Genomic DNA, 14,481 nt, shown 5'->3' with positions numbered 1-14,481 from the left:
AATTTCCAACTTTACGAAAGTAGGGGTTGTATAAATAAAGGTTAAGAAAAACGAGGGGAAAAAAGGTTATGAAAAAGTCAAGAATTTTGGTAGACACCCTGTTTATTATGTTTCCTTCCAGGCATTATCGAGTCAGTTGCTGGCCCCTGAGAGGGAAGTGAATAACCTCCTGGAGCTGCTGGCCATTATCAGTTCCATTGGGTCCTCTGCAGAGTCGCACTTGAGGGTGTCCTTCCAGGAGGACGGGAAGGCTCTCTTCACGGAGTTCCTCTCCTGCTTTGACATAGGCAACTCCCCTGTGGCCAAAGGGCACGACGTGAGGCCCATCAGCCTAAAGAAAGAGATGGCGGAAGACAAGCTCAGGAGGTTGAGTAAGTTTTAGTTTTTGCTATAAGTGTGTTTGTAGAAAGATTACTATGTTATTCAAAAGTATTTCAGGGTTTCAGCATTCTGTAATTTTCAAACTACAAAAAAGGAGGTCAATTCAAAAAGTTCTATTTTGGTAATACTGTACTCTCTGGGTCAGTGACGTGACCAGAATTTTCAAAAAGGTTGTGGGGAAGGGGTTACATATACTTCTTTTAGTAGTCCGCCCTCATTTTGCCAGCTTTTCTATAAGTTTGCTCTCATCTTGCAATCAAGAGGTCCTGGGTTCAATGCCAATGGTTTAGATCTCACTTTAAATTGCATTCAGTCATCTTGATTAGCCTACATGTGCATAAAGTGGACTTAAAAGAGACTTCAAACTTTAATCCAGCTCTGTGGCCGAGCACTTTCAGTGGTCATATGTTGATCTTAGTACTGAAGTTCCCAGGCTCAAGTCCCAGCTGGGATATGAGTGATGTTTAAGTGTCCCTTCGTTAATTTAGTCTCATCACCACTGTGATTAGCCAAAAGTGGCAGAAAGGGAACAATGTAACAAAACTTTTAAAAAATGTGCCACTTGGCAAATTTATATTAGTTTCCATATTATTTATGATCGATAGATAAATTTATTTATTTATTTATTTTGTCTTCTTTTACATGGCGAAGTTAAGGCTGTGGAGCCTTTTCTTCCCCTTGACCATGTTTACAAAAAAAAAATTGAATATGAAATAATTAAAATATTGAAAAAAGAAAGATAAAAATTACAGAGAAATAAAAAATACAAAGAAAAATTACATATAAGAAAGGTAATCTAACCTATAGATACGGACACACACACTCACACATACATATTTTTGCCCTTACACATATACACATATGCAAATACATAACACTACACTTACTTAAGCACAGTCCAATATTACACATACTTAAAACACAGTCCAAAACGATATACTTTGACGATAATTCATATTAACTATTACGCTAAATCATTTTTGTGCCTTACGTCCTTCTATCATTCTCTGCACCTGTCATATTATTAGGGAAATCAAACATTTAATTTTCATTGTATAATATGTGTAACTTTAACAATTTTTTGAACGTCACAATTGAGGAAGAGACATGAATTTCAGGTGGCAACTTGTTCCAAAGGCCTGCTGAGGTAACAGTAAAAGAATTTGCATAAAAGTTGGATTTGTGGAGTGGAATGGAGAGCAAAGACCTTTCGCGCGATCTGGTGTTGCGGCTGTGAAAGTCGGAAAGATGTTGAAATCTGTTATAGAGATATTGCGGGTCTTTTATTTGGAGGATTTTGTACAGTAAAATTAACTTATGAAAATTACGTTTATCGCTTAATTAAAGCCACTCGACCTTCGCAAAGTACGATGTCAAATACTCTGAATATTTTAGATCGAAAACGAAACTAATGCAGGCATTTTGAATTCGCTGCAGTCGTTTAGCTTGCTCGTGATTGACATCCAAGAAAGCAATGCCGCAATAAGTCAACAATGGGAAATATAAGAGACTGGACCAGTTTAATTTTTATGCGTTCAGGGAGGAACTTTTTGAGCCGATAGAGTGAATGCAATGCACTGAAAGCTCTTCTAGATACAGAGTTAACTTGCTCTGCCCAGGTGAGATGGTGGTTGAGTATCACACCCAGATTCGTAACAGTAGTGGAGAAGGTTAGATGAATATCATTTACGTTGAGTCTAGGGAGGCTAGATTTATCTATTTTGCTCAAAATTCTAGGGGAACCTACAAGAATACACTGGGTTTTGGTCGGGTTTAGATGTAAGCCATGGTGTGCAGACCAAGTACTTACTTGTTTAAGGTCATTGTTCACAATTTCTATTGCATGCAGTATTTCTTGCGGGGGGAAAGAGAAATATAACCAAAAATCGTCAGCATAGATATGGTATTTACAGCAGTTAAGCACCGTCGGGAGGTCGTTTATATACAGAGCAAATAAGAGGGGGCCGAGTACAGTGCCTTGAGGGACACCACATGGAATGTTTTTCCACGACTATTTTCCATATAGATCAACGACACATTGTTGACGTTCTTGTAGATAGGAGCAGAACCAATTAACCGCGGAGTCGGAAAAATTGAATATCGATGATAATTTAGCAAGTAGAATTTCATGATCAATTGTCTGTAAAGCTTTTGTAAAGTCTAGAAGTACCAGAATCGTAAGTTGTTTATTGTCCATGGCTAGCCTCATGTCATCGGTTACGTTGACAAGAGCCGTGCAAGTGCTGTAGTTACTTCGAAAGCCAGACTGAAAAGGATCTATTAAATTATTTCGCGTTAGAAAGTCCCGGGTTTGATCGCTAACGAGATGCTCTAGGGCTTTAGACAAGGCTGGGAGGATGCTGATTGGTCAGTAATCGTTGACGTTTATTATGTTGTTTGTTTTAGGTATAGGGCGTACCAGGACGAGTTTCCAAGACGAGGGAAATGCCCCGGTAATTAAAGAAAAATTTAAAATATGAGTGATAGGAGCAAGTACGTGGTAGAGAATGTTTTTAATCATGAGGATAGAAATTTCATCTACTCGTACGGCCGATGACTTTATCTTCTGTAACGATTTTCTGACTTGTTCTGGCGAAAAATAAGAAAAACAAAATTTTGGAGCAGTTGTGGAGCGTATTTCAATGTTACGAATCGTTTCGTGTTTCACATTATCATCGACGATCGGAAGATCACAAAAGTGATCGTTCAATACTTCCGGTGGAAATTTATTAATGGATTCGTGATTTCTCCGTTTCCCAACTCCCAGTATTTTCAATTTTTTCCAGAGGACGTCAGGTTTGCTTTTGTATGTTCCTGCTACTACTGCTGTCTTCACTGGATTGATGATATGACGAAATTGATGAATGGACACTCACAAACATCCGTGCCTAAGCTGGGATTTGAACCCGGGACCAGCCGGTGAAGGCCAATAGTGGTTCAGATCCCACTTTAATCTGTAGGTCCAGTCCCGATTAGCCTTACTGTGCGTAAAGTGGACTTAAAACACCAAATCAACCAATCGAACCTGGTACCCCTGGCATGTTCACTGGAATATTCAAAGAAAATTATACATGTACATTTGTCATTGTAGAGGTGCCACAGTTCAGTCATTAGGGCATTTGACTACCATACGAGAGACTCAGTTTCGATCCCCGGTGGGGGAGAATCAGGATATTTTTCCACCTGTTCAACCAGCTCTGGCACCCACCCAGCATCGTATAAAGTGCGTACCTAGAGGAAACTCTGGGTAGGGGGGTAAAGGCAGGGAGGGGCATGGTGCTGATCACATCACTCCCACCTTCAGCCATGATGCAAAGCACAGGAGAGCACTTTACTTTATTTATATATATATATATAGACGGAACCTGTTATATATATATATATAATGGATAAAAGCAAGGAGGGCCAAAAGGTCTAAGTAAAAATCAAAGAAGGTAAAAGGAAACACTCACCGGACAGTAGAAAAATTCAAAATTTTAGCACCATTAAGCCTTGTTTCCATGATTATGAAAAACTAAATATGCTGACCAAGGCAGTAATTTATTTTATTAAAAACATAAACTAAACGTAACGTTTCAACCTTCTAGCAAGGTCTTCTTCAGACTCTGTATCAAGTACAAAAGTAACAAGATACAAAAACGGGGCATTATATATACACAAACATTACTCCCTCCAGACTATTTTGAAAGTTGTTTGGAACTTTCTAGCAGGTGACTTTCACTTTCCAAATTTACTTTCACCTAAAAGACTAAACACAATTACTTCCATATAGAATGTGGTTGGACTTTTAATCTCACGCTCTTTTCCCTTCATTTTTCTTCCTTCTCCTCTCCTCTTTCTCTCTTGTCCTTTCCACTCTTTCTAACATCTTCTTCCATTCTTTGTTTAACTTCAATCCCCCATTCCAGTTCATTGTGTCTTCTTCACCTTTCTTCTCTATTTCCTTGGCTTCCTTCCATTTTCTCACTAGCATTCTCTTCTCCCTTCCTATCTGCTTAGCCTCATCCCACTCTATGTCATGTCCTGTTTCTCTCGTGTGTTTAAATATTGCATTTCTTTCTCTCTTAAGTCGTACATCATCCCTATGTTGTTTCAACCTGTCTTTCAGCCTTTTTTTCGTTTCTCCTATGTACACACTCTGACATTCATTTCACTTCGTAGATAATCCCTTCCTCTTCCTCTTCTCTGTTTTCCTTTTTCTTGTTTGCATTCCTCGCTATTCCTAAGATGCTTCTCCCTCCCTTCCTGTAAGTTTTAATTCCCGCTTTCTTAAGCACTTTGCATATCTTTTCTGTGGTCTTCCCCATACTCCTTATTCCAAACCTTCTCTCTTTTTCTTTCTCTTCCTCTTTTTCTTTCTCTTCCTCTTCTAATTCTTCCCTGCCCGTTTTCTTCCTTCTTCTGTTTATGTCCAGTCTATCCTGCTTCTCATAGCCATTCTTTTCCAGCTGTTTCCATAGGCTATTTATTTTGCCTTCTTTTTCACATTCTTTCATGCATATTTTCTTGATTCTGTCCTCCATATTCTTTATAAAATTTATTTTTGTCACCTCACTTACATCACTTCTTTTATGGCAGAATACCCCTGCTGCACACTTCTTCTGATGCCAAGCGGTTTCAATTTCTTGTCCTCTCTTCCTTTTCATCAATATATCTAGAAAGCTTAACTTGTCTTCTTCTTCTATTTCAAATTCCAATAATATCCCTCTTTCTTCATCCTGTATTTCTTTGGCAAATATATCAAGCTGCCTCTTCGTTCCCTTCCATATGCCAAAACAATCGTCCACATATCTGCAAAACAGAATTATTTTGTCACCTCCTTTTTCTATCACTTTCTTTTCCCATTCATTCATAACCAATTCAGCCAATGCTGGGCTTAGACTGGAACCTATATTTAGTCCTTCACTCATTAACATTATTTTATCTCCCATTACACTGTAACCGTTATTCCAAATGGTTTCCAGCGCCTTCACTACCCTTTCACTATCCCATTCTCCTATAATTTCTTGTCCCATTCTCTTTTTAATAATGTCCAAAACGTGTCCCCTCTTGATGCTCGGGAACATACTTTTCACGTCTAAGCTAAACATTGTCGTCTTCATCTCATTTAACTTAAGTCCTTTTATGAGGTCTACTACTTGTTCACTGTTCTTAACTGCTCTGCTTTCTTGCTGTGTTACTAACACGTCAATAACTTTCTTTAATTTCTTTTCTAAGGGTTCCAAAATATTGTTTCTGCAGTTCATTACTGGTCTTAACTTTATCTCCTCTTTGTGTATCTTTGGAAAGCCTTTCAAACTTGGTAGTCTTCCTGTCTCCTTTATGCATTTCTTGAATCCTCTCCTCCTACAGTCTTTTAGGATTCTTTCTTTTATAGTTTGTTCTTCTCCTTTCCCACAAATCTCCTCATATCCATTTTCTTTTAGGTCTTCAAACTTCCTCTCGTACCATTCTCTTTCCATCACCACAATTGCTCCTCCTTTATCTGCCTGCTCTATACCACATCATTTCTTCTCTTGATTTTCTTCATCCCTTCCCTTTCTTTTTGACTCAAATTATCTACTTTTCCTTGTTTTCCCATTTCTTTCTTCAGTATGGCTGCTGTTCTTCTTCTAATCTTGTCTCTTTCTGGTTCTTCTTTTATATGGAGCACTGCTTCTTCAATGTCATATATAACTTCCTCATAATCTACATTTCTTTCTTTAACTTTGAAACCTCTTCCTAGTTTTAAAAAAGCTTCCTCTTCTTTTGTTAGGTCTACATTCCCCATTACCACAACTCTTCTTCTGGTATCCTCTTCTTCTTCCTCTTCTCCTCTTTCTTCTTTCCATCCTAGTCCCTCCCCTTTCTTCTTCAATTTTATTTTCATTTTCTCTCTAAATTTCTCCTGCCAGATTTTCATTTCATGAAATGTATATTCTCTCGTAAAAATGGTGAGACCATCTTCAATAGCTTTTCCAATTCTTGTCAGGTTCTCCTTTATTATCTTTATCTCCTTTCTTCTTGCCCTTATTTCATTCCATATCAGTTCTTTTTCCATTTTCTGAACCAATATCCTCCATCTCCTGGTGTTGCAAACCACTCCCTTCTTACTTATTTTTAATCCTTTAGGCGCTGTGACTCTCTCCAAACATTTTCTCAGAAACTTCTCTTGTTCGTCTTTGTGTATTTCTTTCCTCTTCAAGTCCTTCCAGTTGTTAATTTTCCTCATCAGCCTTGGAAAATGTCCAATTATAACACCATTAAGCCTTGTTTCCATGATTATGAAAAACTAAATATGCTGACCAAGGCAGTAATTTATTTTATTAAAAACATAAACTAAACGTAACGTTTCAACCTTCTAGCAAGGTCTTCTTCAGACTCTGTATCAAGTACAAAAGTAACAAGATACAAAAACGGGGCATTATATATACACAAACATTACTCCCTCCAGACTATTTTGAAAGTGGTTTGGAACTTTCTAGCAGGTGACTTTCACTTTCCAAATTTACTTTCACCTAAAAGACTAAACACAATTATTTCCATATAGAATGTGGTTGGACTTTTAATCTCACGCTCTTTTCCCTTCATTTTTCTTCCTTCTCCTCTCCTCTTTCTCTCTTGTCCTTTCCACTCTTTCTAACATCTTCTTCCATTCTTTGTTTAACTTCAATCCCCCATTCCAGTTCATTGTGTCTTCTTCACCTTTCTTCTCTATTTCCTTGGCTTCCTTCCATTTTCTCACTAGCATTCTCTTCTCTTGAAAGTCACCTGCTAGAAAGTTCCAAACAACTTTCAAAATAGTCTGGAGGGAGTAATGTTTGTGTATATATAATGCCCCGTTTTTGTATCTTGTTACTTTTGTACTTGATACAGAGTCTGAAGAAGACCTTGCTAGAAGGTTGAAACGTTACGTGTAGTTTATGTTTATAATAAAATAAATTACTGCCTTGGTCAGCATATTTAGTTTTTCAAAATTTTAGACGTCTATTTCTTCTCACACCGATGATGCTATGAAATTAGCGAACATTTTGAATTTTTCTACTGTCCGGTGAGTGTTTCCTTTTACCTTCTTTGATTTTTATATATATATGTTTTTATCATTGTCCAGTCACAGACACTTCTGGGTTGTAACAAATCTCAATGGGATAATTACAACCCAGAATTGTCTGTGACTGTACATAAAACTATGCCACAGAGGTGCAACTCAACTGAGTCATTTATTTCTGTGCAGGTGACCTCCTGTTCCAAGGCTGGCTGTACAGCGATGCCTCTGTGGAGGAATGGAGGAGTTCTGCAGAGTCCAGCAACATCCTTCCAGCCGATCTCATGCATCTGGCGGTAGTGTTCTGGCTCAATCGACGAGAGGGATCATCTTTGATGGCCGAGATGCTGAGGTTCCGTGACCTTTTGAAGGCCATTTGCTCCCTTGCAGGTCAGTCTTTTCAAGATTTAAAGGTTTCATCGGTTGTACACCATAGCCATGTAATCTCTGTTTTCATGTATTATGATACAAACTATGGTGCCTAAAGTTAATAAGAGCCTGTAACAACATTTGTTGACAAGAATTTGTATGCTTCATCGTATGTTCCTTGGGAGCACAGATATGACACCCAAGGATCTCTTACATGGTGACAATTTTTTAATCTACAGTAGCAATAGTTCCAGATTAAAATAGGGTAATTTTAAGCTGGACACTCTGTATAAATACTAGGGATGGAACAGATTAATCGGTACTCTGTCGGTATCAGCCGATATAGGCATATTGGTACATACGTTTATTGGTATAATTATGGATAATTGTACCGATCTGTTATATCCAAAAATATCATATAATTTAGAACAATATTCCACCATTTTGTTATAATTTTTATGGCTATAAACGTATTATCTCCATTCCCTACTCTTTTTGAAAGGAAGTGTCTACATATGCAGCTTGTTTTGCATTGCAGTCATCTGCTAGCATACATTTATGAAGGTCAATGTGCCATTCTTCAAGGACCATTTGGAATTTGTAATCAGTCAGCAGGATATTGGTTATTCGTATTGGTAAATTTTATGTTGGTAGATTGTCATTATCAACCAAAATTTCACATTGATCCATCCCTAATCAATATGTTTGAACGGTTTGTATTTGTGCATTGCTTGGAGAATGTTTGTACCTTTGTGTAAATGAATCCTTCAATTTTAACTTCCCAGATTTTACATTTTCCTGTATTATACAGTAGACCAGATTTGTTGTCTCCACGAATTCGTGGATATAGAGAAGGTGAAATAGGATAGGAAACTCGGCTGGGCTCATGAATAATAGGAGAGAAGGTTACAAATATTAACATTTGCGATGGGCGTAAATCGGTAAGTTCCAAAAAATGTTTATTATCAAAGTAAGGAACCTTGTATAGGTATATACAATCTATTATGTACTCAAATATAGCCAAAAGTATGCTGTTGTTCAATAATATAGGGAGTGGTGGTTCAATTTCACAGCCACCTGGAGAACACTTGACAATTCCAGATAGACTTTATGCATTGAATTAAGAGCTCTCTTGATGATCGTAGTAAAGGTACGCCAGCTTTCAACAGATAAACCCAAAATGTAGTTGACTTAAATAAAGATATCCATATGCAAACATGACCCATAAGATGCTCAAACTATTGTGTGCTATTTCACTTTTTAACAATTTCATAAAGAAGAAATCCCAATAGCTGTATGTAGTTACTTGCTGGCGTTTTCCTGAATTTATCTATTCCCACATTTTAAGTTTTTCCGTGGTCCCAAGAAAAATAAGAAGAAGCTTCCAGTTTACTTTGATTTTCCACTTTTCTAGCCAAGTTTGTTGAGTGGTCAAGGATTTAAGTCCTGCCCTTCGCACAGCTTTTTCTTTGTGAATTTATGTCCATAAATCTTCTTTATTGTTAGGACTAGCATAAAGATATGACGTGAAACAAAAAACATGCAAATACTTTGATTTGTTTCGTGTTTGCAGATATCGATGTGATCTGCCCAGATTACAATGAGCTGTCCTCGTGGTGGAGGATTGTGAGGGGTACCTTGGCAGAATCCACCAATCCGTACATGGCTCTCACCGGAGCAGTTGTTTGCAGAGCTGTGGCTTTGTCTGTGGAGAAGACGAAGGAGGAGCAGGTAATGTTAAGGATTGGATGACAGATTTTCTTGTGCATACTACTAAAATAACGCACCTTTATGTAGTCAGCATGTTAGTGTTACAAAAATTTACTTTAGGGTTTTATTTGGAAATCTGGAAAAGTCAGGGAAATTGACCAATGACTAAGAATGTCAGGGAATATTATACAGGGTGAGCCTAAAAGAAATAGACAGATTAAATGCTTTATAAATCGAAAACTGTTATTTTTTCAGGAAGCATTTAGTACTGTTTTATAGAGAAAGTCTTAAAGTTTACGACCTCCACTTTTCATTTGTTTTCATGATGTCTGAATCACGTGAGCACCCTTGACGTCAGTCGAGCAATATGGCCGCTAGCCAGGTAGAAAAGGCTTTCTGTGTGCTTGAATTTGAAAAACAAATTCTGTTACTGTTGTACAGGGTCATTTTAGAACATGGTATGGTAAAGAACCACCCACAAGGCAGGTCATCTACAACTGGAGCAAGAAATTTGAGGAAACTGGTTGTCTGTGCAAGGGGAAAAGTCATGGGAAAGGAGAACTTTGCTATCGCATTGATATCTGTCGTGTTACAAAAGGGTCACACATAGAACATTCGTAACTTAGCCATGTAAACTTCAGGACATACTCTCCTAACTATGATTAAAACTCTTGTAAAACTTTGAAACTGTCTATTTCTTATTTTCCTGTAGTTTACGGTTATTACAAGCATAAGAAAACAGTTTTTCGTTGTGACGTTTCAGGAGAACACACGCTCCCTTCATCAGACATTTATTTTCATTTTGACTAAAGATACAGTTATAACAATGGTTAGCAATTTTTAAAACAAAAAGAATCCCTTATATAATGGATATTGTCAATGTTTCATTGTTGTAATATAGCAACTTAACTGTGAAAAGAAGCAATCTGTTTTATTTTTATTTCAGATAAAAAAAAATTGATCACATTATTTTTTATTTAAAATTATGAATCCCAAATATCATCAGGTAATTGAAAGTCATCATTGTTTTCACAAAGTCTCTTGATGTTTTCTGTTACATTAAATTTTAAAGATGGTGGCTTACTCCATTTGTGAAAAAGAAAACTCCATACTGGATCTACATTACCATTTTCATTATTTAATTTATTCCAGTGTTCTTCTGCAATGAACGAAGCTTCCCAGACATTCAGCTCTGTGTTTCCCGTTAATCTTTTTAAAATCCTTCTCTTTTTAATCAAATGTTTCTCTTCGATGATGTGAGCTGACAAACCTGTTCTTGGGTTTAGGTTTATAATGTCCAAATCGTGTTCGTGCCATCTTATTGCCATTTTCCTTTCTGTTTGTCCTACATAATCCTTTGAACATGAACAACTTATATTATATATTCCTGTGGTTTCCACATCTGGTAGAGAGTTTCTCATTTTGAATTCATTAAATGTACATTCCAAACTTCTTGGTGATTTAAAAACAATTTTGAAATTAAAGCTTCTAAAAATTTTTGCAATTTTATGTGAGAATCCCTTGTGGAATGGAATGCACACAAATTTCTTTTCCTTTCTTTGTCTGCATTTCTCTTTTCCTTTAGTTTTCTTGCGACTTGTTTTTTGATTTGGTTTATTCTGTTAGTGTTAATAATCGTAAACTACAGGAAAATAATTCTGCAATGCAAGCAATGCGTACATACAAGAAAAACTATGTCTATTTCTTTTAGGCTCACCCTGTATATCATCGCACCAGTGCCAAAACTGCAAATGTGCAAATTTGATTTTTTTCGCTTAAGTGCAGTTTCTGACTGCTCTTTGTTGATAGATTCCTGTGCTGACTTATATGAGCTAATATACAACCATACGTGGGTACATATTTTCCAATGACTGCATTTATCCAAATGTGGAACCTGTTTTTCCACAAAGCTTTGAATGTCAAAATACGAGGGTGAATCAAATATGAACGAGCCTTGATTGGCTAAGCGTCGGAATGGGTAGCAGGGTGTGATTGGGCATGTGTGGCCAGTTGGTGGGGCTGTCGTGAGTCAGGAACCAGAACAGCCGGCGTATCGCATGCTTCGTTTAGTAGCTCTCAACGATGAGTGAGCAGTTTGTTCCAGTGTCTGTTGCGCAACGCATAATCATCAAGTTCCTCACCCAGGAAAACGTCAAACCGGCCGAAATTTACCGGAGACTGCAGGCCCAGTTTGGGAATGGTACCCTCTCATGGGCAAGAGTGAAGGTGTGGTGTAAGGAATTCCAGCAAGGCCGTGAACGTGTTGCAAATGAAGTGCACCCCCGTCGTCCTCGCACCAGTGTAACGAATGACAACATGGCTCGTGTTCGTGAGCTTCTCGAACAGGATCGCCGAGTCACTGTGAAGCAAATTGCAGCAGAACTTGGTGTGAGCTATGGAAGTGTCCAATCAATGATCACAAAGCACTTGGGCTTCCGCAAAATCACAGCTCGGTGGGTTCCCAAGCTGCTGAATGTTGCTCAAAAAGATGACCGAGTTCGCATTGCTCACCAGCTTCACACTCATTTTGGCGTGGAAGGGGAAGCGTTTTTGCATCGCATCATTACCTGTGACGAGACATGGGTGCATCATTACACCCCAGCATCCAAGCGTGCCAGCATGGAGTGGAGGAGGAAAGGCGAAGGAAACCCCGTGAAGGCCAAAGTTCGGTTGTCTGCGGGGAAGGTGTTGGCCACGGTGTTTTGGGACTGGAGGGGGATCCTACTGGTGGATTTCTTACACGAACGTCGGACCATCAACGCACCCTACTACTGCAACCTCCTGGATCAAGTTAAGGTGCAGTATCGACGCAAACGACGAGGCTGTCCCATCCGCCAGGTCTTGGTCCTCCACGACAACGCCAGACCCCATACAGCAGGTGTTACCCGGCAGAAACTGGTGGAAATGCACTGAGAACATCCAGCGTACAGCCCAGACCTTTCACCATGTGATTTTCACCTGTTCGGACCCCTCAAAGAAGCACTTGGGGGCGAGCGATTTGCAACCAACGATCAGGTGGAAACCTTTGTGTGCAACTGGTTGGCTACCCGCCCACCTTCATTCTACGAGAACGGCATCAAGAACCTACCACAATGTTGGGAAAAATGTATCACTAAGGGCGGAGACTATGTAGAAAAATAGGATGTGGCAATGTCTCTCTTTCCTTCAATAAATTTTGTTTTTCCGCACAAGGCTTGTTCATATTTGATTCACCTTGTATTTTTATCCCAAAGTAAGATTTAGCACATTTGTGGTGTTTGTCTTGTTACAAGATATGATTGTTGCACATGTCATCAGTATGGATTTTTCATGTGTATGTTAAACACTAATTTGATAAAACTGTTATTCGTAGGTAAATAGTAATACTTAGAAACCTGGCGTTTCTTGCAACTAAAAATATATATTAAAGAGAAACTTAAAAATAACATGGTAAAGAAATGACAATTTACAAATATATGGCTAAAACTCGACAACAAGATTATTATCAAAATAAGTAATATTCATGTAGCTGCAAATTTCAAATTTTCACAGCATCTTTATGCCAAGTACAACTTGTGCTTAAGGCCCGCTTTAGACGAAACCATTTTCCGTAGCAGTTTTCGTAACATTTACGCCATGACCAAAATGCTACCGTGTAATGTGAAAAATTTTATGGCATTTCAGGTGCCATGGTATATTTCATGACATTTCTCACAGATGGGATCGGTCCTATTTCCTTAGCAGTTTTCGTAGCATAGCCAATCAGAAGCAACCTCTAGGTCACGAGTCAAGTTGTAATGGCAGCCGCGTGAAATATAAACAATGTATCACTTCACATTTTTAAAAAAATGATAACTATTAAACCGAGAGAAATAAAGTTTCATATTAAATGGTTTTCGGTACAAAAGAATGGCACTGCTTAAATACATACTTTATAGCGTTTACTGTACTTGCATGGAAGAATATTTTAGTTGTTTCAAATGTAAACACTGAGCACTCTCCATAGATGGTGTGATTCGACGTGTCTTTCGTGTTATATGTACTATACATTGTAATCGCAAGAGCTAACCGAAATGTTCTATGCTTTTGTGTAAAGTACTATGTGCTATAAGATTTTTGATAGCATTTACATAGCATTTATGCTAGCAAAAATGTTAAAGGAAATGCTTTCACCTAAAGCTGGTCTAAGTGTAGAAACACTATGACGAGACTAGGTATTGGAGAGACCATCCCGTCCAGCAACGCACGGTGACGCAGCATTGTGATTGCTCTCGTGAGATTATACCTTTATATTTCCAAGTTACAAAAAAAAATCAACGTCCAAAGATAAAACAAAGGTTGACCAACCGGCAAAAAAGATCAGTCCGGCTAATGAATTTAGCTCACCCCTAGCCCTTACCTTTAATTTATATTCCCGCAGACTTTTAGAAGGAAAAACAAAACATCTAATCTATGCTGATAAATTAAATTCGTAAACTCAACTACGTTCAACTGTTTCACTTAACCGGGGGGGGGGGGGGGGGGAAGAATATGCTAGTTTTCAGTACACCCCAACCCAGAACTGCAGACTCGATCATAAAACAAAAACTTTTACTGAAATGGAAGTTCGGCTTATTGCCTTGGGAGACCAGAGCTTGATAAACCTTCCCATCCTGAAAGAAATATTATGATTAACATGATATTAATTAAATTACACTAAAGCATGCATGGATACAAATCTTTGATTCGGAGTCAGAAATATTGGTTCGACGATAACTATTTATTTTCACAAGAACGTAAACAAACTTGTATTTGACAATACGCATTCTTCTCATTTACCATGTGCCAAGTACACAATACTACACTTCCTACCAGAATATTACAAAGGTTTCATGTACTGGCATTGTATTCTCAAAAAGATATCAAAACTGAATCATACATCAAAAGTTTTTCCGTAAAGACAAACGTCCGAGACCAATAACAATCTTTACGACTGATAATAAATCCTAAAACGGTTATTATTACCTTTTGTTCAACAT

General features: G+C 38.0%; 1 protein-coding gene across 2 annotated transcripts in view; it reads left to right on the top strand.

Moving 5' to 3' along the window:
- Nucleotides 1-14,481, top strand: part of Rab3-GAP (Rab3 GTPase activating protein) — a 113,225-nt gene that overhangs the window by 48,534 nt on the left and 50,210 nt on the right. For both annotated transcript variants that reach the window (XM_083137601.1, XM_083137600.1), the window contains 3 exons: nt 122-371; nt 7,595-7,795; nt 9,348-9,505. In XM_083137601.1, coding sequence (XP_082993727.1) covers nt 122-371; nt 7,595-7,795; nt 9,348-9,505 — 609 coding nt within the window. The remainder of the gene's footprint in view (nt 1-121; nt 372-7,594; nt 7,796-9,347; nt 9,506-14,481) is intronic.

The sequence above is a fragment of the Lepisma saccharinum genome, chromosome 16, assembly GCF_977018435.1.
Source record: "Lepisma saccharinum chromosome 16, izLepSacc3.1, whole genome shotgun sequence".
Taxonomy (NCBI): domain Eukaryota; kingdom Metazoa; phylum Arthropoda; class Insecta; order Zygentoma; family Lepismatidae; genus Lepisma; species Lepisma saccharinum.
This window is presented reverse-complemented; position numbering and strand designations above follow the sequence as displayed.